General features: G+C 33.7%; 1 protein-coding gene across 1 annotated transcript in view; it reads right to left on the minus strand.

The window, feature by feature from the left end:
* The window catches only part of LOC105513615 (probable C-mannosyltransferase DPY19L2), a 111,264-nt gene that overhangs the window by 51,687 nt on the left and 54,775 nt on the right, over positions 1-4,802 (minus strand). Inside the window, exon 10 of the mRNA XM_011944527.1 lies at positions 218-277. Within this exon, the coding sequence (XP_011799917.1) occupies positions 218-277 (60 nt within the window). The remainder of the gene's footprint in view (positions 1-217; positions 278-4,802) is intronic.

A 4,802-nucleotide genomic window follows, 5' to 3' on the forward strand; every position in this document is an offset into this window, starting at 1 on the left:
TGTATCTATCTACCTTAGATAGTAGCTATTTGATTTCTAGTCCTTGCTAAGGACTATTTCCTTATGTATCTATCTACCTTAGATAGTAGCTATTTTTAAGTCAGTAGCTATTTATTAGCTATAAATCATTTGCATTTTAAAGATTATTAACTGTGTTCAGTTTATAGAAATAAAAAGTAGAATTTAAATAAACTGCATTAAAAACATTGAACCTTACCCAAAAGTTCAGTTTAGATACTCCCAGTTTTTGAATTTCATTTCTCTTTAGAATTATTGCCTAAAATGCACATAAGGGAAAAATGAAAGAATTCAATACAATTAACATTCATATTTTGTATAAATGGTACATTTCAAAAATTACATAGCCACCCTGTTCCATCTCAGCTATCACCAGCCATTTTCCTCCTTAACTGTTGATTTTAAATTTTGGACATGGCAAATTTCCTTGAGGTGAGACTTAAATGGTTTGGGTGTCAAAAAGTTGCCTCATTATTTCCTCACTTAGATACCCTGGCCGTTTTCTGCAGGATAATTCCTCTACAAAGGTAAACGGTGTACGAGCATATGACAGCATCCATGCAAGTCTGTATGTGAGTTATCCAGCAACATTAGTGAACTAAACTAATATGAAAATCCTTTTTCTCCAAACCGCCAAATAAAATATTTAAACATGTTTAAAAAGTGTATACTCATGTGAAAGAGAAGGAACTTCTCTGATGCTTGAAAAAAGGTGGTTTTTAAAAAACACAATATTAATTAACAGAGAACCACCACTCCCTGGCAGTCTTTATAAAGGCCTGTAGAATAAGGTTACAACTATAGGCTTGTATTGTAAGGGGAGGGCAGCAGAAGAGGCCTTGGGTCTATGCAAAGTAAGAAGTTGGAATTGAGACTAATACATAAAGCTAGGGTCCTCAAAAACTATACCTGCAGTGCTATGGACTGAGTATTTGTGTCCACCTCAAATTCATAGACTGAATCTTTAATCCCCAGTGTGATGGTGTTTGGAGGGTGGGCCGCTGGGAAGTAATTGAGTCATGAGGGTGAACCCTCATGAATGGGATTAGTGTGCTCATGCTACAAGAGACTAGAGAGCTGATGTCTCTCTCTACCACGTGAGGACACAGCAAAAAGGCTTCTGTCTGCAAACCACCAAAAGGGCTTTCACCAAGAATCAAATCAGCTGACACCTCGATTTTGAACTGCTCAGCCTCCAGAACCATGAGAAATAAATGCCTGTTGTTTAAGCCATCCTGTCTGTGGTACTTCTGTTATAACAGCCCAAACTGACTAACACACACAGTGACTAGGAATACTTCACCTACTATCTCTAAGAGTTGATAGGTTATTTGTTTACTCCCAAGTTTGGGGTGAAAACAGTGCTCTCACGAGAAACTGAATTCTTGGACTTGCATATTATTTAGATTTGGATTCAAATTTTGTATCATTTAGTTGGTGTAGAAATTCCCAAAGTTAGCCAGGATTACTGAACTTCCAATAGGAAAATATAAATGTATCAGATTACTCATTGCAACATTGTTTGTAAATGCAAAAGTTAGGCAACAAACTAAATGCCCAGACATAGGGGAGTGACTGAATGACAGTAAATCTACAGTAGAACACTAGGAAACCACCAGAAAGAATGACGAAAATCTCTATGAACTGATATCCAGGATAGGCTGTTAAATGAAAAAAAAAAGTAGAAAAGACTATCTTTAATATAAGAGGAGATGTAAAAAATATACATATAACAGTTACTAGAACTCAAAAAAGCCCAACTAAATGGGTCAGCTAGAAAACTAATGAGATTTCTTACTTATAGAAAATAGGCAGTAACAGGGTGAAAAGTAAGGTGGAGAGAATGGGCTGGAAGGAATAGTGGGGAATATTTTCTGAGTATAATTATATGTATATATTTCTTCCTCACTGAAACATGATAATGTTTCACCCAAAGTCACTAAAATCAATCAGAATGAAACTTCTGCTTCTGTCCAAGTTTGTATAACAGGAACCACATTTACTTTCTCACCCTAAAAAAACAAAATATCAAGCAAAATAGATTATAGAGACAGCTATGAACAATTATATGCCAACAAATTAGATAATTTATAAGAAATAAATTTCTAGAAACATACAACCTACCAAGAGTAACTTATGAAAACACACAAAAAACTCAACAGATCTATAACTAATAAGGAGAGTAAATCAGTAATAAAAATTTTCTCAGCAAAGGAAAACCTCAAACCAGATGGCTTCACTGGAGAATTCCGTGAAACACTTAAATAAGAATTCATACCAATCCTTCTCAAGTTCTTCCAAAAAACTGAAGAGAACACTTCTATACACATTTTATGAGGCCAGCATTACTCTGATACCAAATCCAGAAAAAGATACTACAAGAAAACTACAGGCCAGTATTTCTGATGAATACAGCAAAATCTATATATATATTTCTATTAAAAATGAGCAAAAATGTTTATTCTTTGGGGAATAAACATTTCCCCAAAGAATAAATACAAATGTCCAACAGGTATTTAAAATGGTGTTCAACATCACTAATCATCAGGGAAATGTAAATCAAAACCACAATGAGATACCACCTCAAACCTGTTTGGATGGCCATTATAAAACAAAACAAAACCAGAAGTAACAAATCTTGGCAAAAATGTAGAAAAATTGGAATGCTTATGCATTGTTGGTGGGAATATAAAATGGTGCAGCCAAAGGGCACATCAGGTAGTCTACATGGAAGAGTTTGTTTCCGAGTGCAGCAATATTAACCATAAACTAACCACTACTTTAATTCCAGCTAATAAATATTAAAAGCAAGGCCCAGAAAGATCAGCCTATGTTCAAGTGGCTTAACTACATCACAGAAAAAAGCTGAAGAATATCTCTAGGAATAAGAAAATACCCAGCAGCTACCAAGGTAAAATTCACAAAGCCTGGCATCCAAGTAAACATTGCCAAGCACGCAAACACTGAAGAAAACACAACCCTGATATGAGGAGAAGAAACAATTAATTGAAACTGACACAGACGACAGAATTAGCAGGTGGAGGCACTGAGGCTGTTACTATAACCGTATTAGACATGGTGAAGAAGTGGTAACAGAGAGAGAACATTTAACTAGAGACACAAAAATACTTCAGAGATCCAAAAGGAACTTTTAGATATGAAAACTACAATGACTTAAATGAGAAATACACTGGATGTGATTAACAACAGGTTGAATATTGCAGAAAAACAACTAATGAGCTCTTGAAGACACAGCAATAGTAACTATCCAAAATTAAATAAAGAACAAAAATAAACAAAGGCTCCATGAACCACTGAACAATTTCAAGCAGCCCAATATGCATGTAGTGAGAGTCCCTAAGTGAAAGTGAGGTGGGGAAGCAGAAAAATATTTGAAGAAATAATGGCCAAAATTTTTCCAAATTTGATAAAAATTGTAAATCTAAAGATCTAAGAATTTCAAAGAATCCTAAATACAAGAAACATAAAGAAAACTATAGTAAGGCACATTATATAAACAAACTGCTCAAAATCAGTGGTAAACACAAAATCTTATCTCTAGCTGGGAACAGCTAGAGAACTAACATATTATTTACAGATGAAAGCGCAGGGATGTCAACAGATTTCATAAGAAAAAAATGCAAACAACAAGACAAGTCAAGCAGCATCTTTTACATTCTTAAAGAAAATTGCTGTTATCCTGCAATTCTACACCCGGGAAACATACCTTTCAAAAATGAAGGCAAAATAAAGACTTCATGACCAGGTGATTTGCACTAAAAGAAATGTTATAGCAGGTCTTTCAGACAGCAGGAATACAGTAGGTCAATCTGGCTGTACACAAGTAAAAGGCACTGAAAATGGTAACTACAGGGTAAATATATAACATTTTAAAAATTTCAAATACTTTTAAAAGGTAATTTCTGTTTAAATAAAAACAAAAAGTCATTTAGATTTCTATATCATATGTTTCAGTAAAATGTATGACAATAACACGAAACAAATTTTAAAATGCACTTTATCAAAATATGCAGGATGCTGATAAAGCAGTGCTTGGAGAAAAGTTTATAGCACTAAACACCTGTGTTTAAAAAAAGAAAGAAAGAAAGAAAGAAGGTTCTCAAGTCAATGACCTTGCTTTATACCTTAAAAAAACAAACAAACAAAATAACTAGAAAAGAAGGAGAGCAAAACCCAAAGTAAGCAGAAGAAATGAGGCAATAAAGATCGAGTATAAATAAATGAAACAGAAAACAAAAACAGTAGAGCAAATCAATGAAACCAAACGCTGGTTCCTTGAGAAAATTAATAAAATTGATATACCTCGAACCAGACTGATCAGAGAAAACAAAATAGAACACAAACATCTAATACCAGGAATGAAAGAGGAACTATCACTACAGATACTATAGATACATAAAAGATATAAAATATTATGCCTTTGTCAATAAATTTGACATCATAAATAAAATTTAAAAATTCCTTGAAAGATACAAGCAAAGTTCACTCAAGAGGAAATGGATAACATGAATAGCTGTATATCTTATTAATGAAATGGAACTTGTAGTTAAAAACATTCCTACAAAGAAAGTCCTAGATAGCTTCATTGGTAAATTCTACCAAATATTTAGGGAAGCAATCATAATGATTTTACCCAAATTCTTCAGAAAACTGGGGAAGAGAGAACACTTCATAACTCATTTTATGAGGCCAGCATTGCCATGTAACCAAAAAAGACAAAGATGTCATAAGAAAACTATGAACCAATTATTGTCCTGAACTTA

This window comes from Colobus angolensis, unplaced genomic scaffold (genome assembly GCF_000951035.1).
Source record: "Colobus angolensis palliatus isolate OR3802 unplaced genomic scaffold, Cang.pa_1.0 Scaffold232, whole genome shotgun sequence".
Lineage (NCBI taxonomy): Eukaryota > Metazoa > Chordata > Mammalia > Primates > Cercopithecidae > Colobus > Colobus angolensis.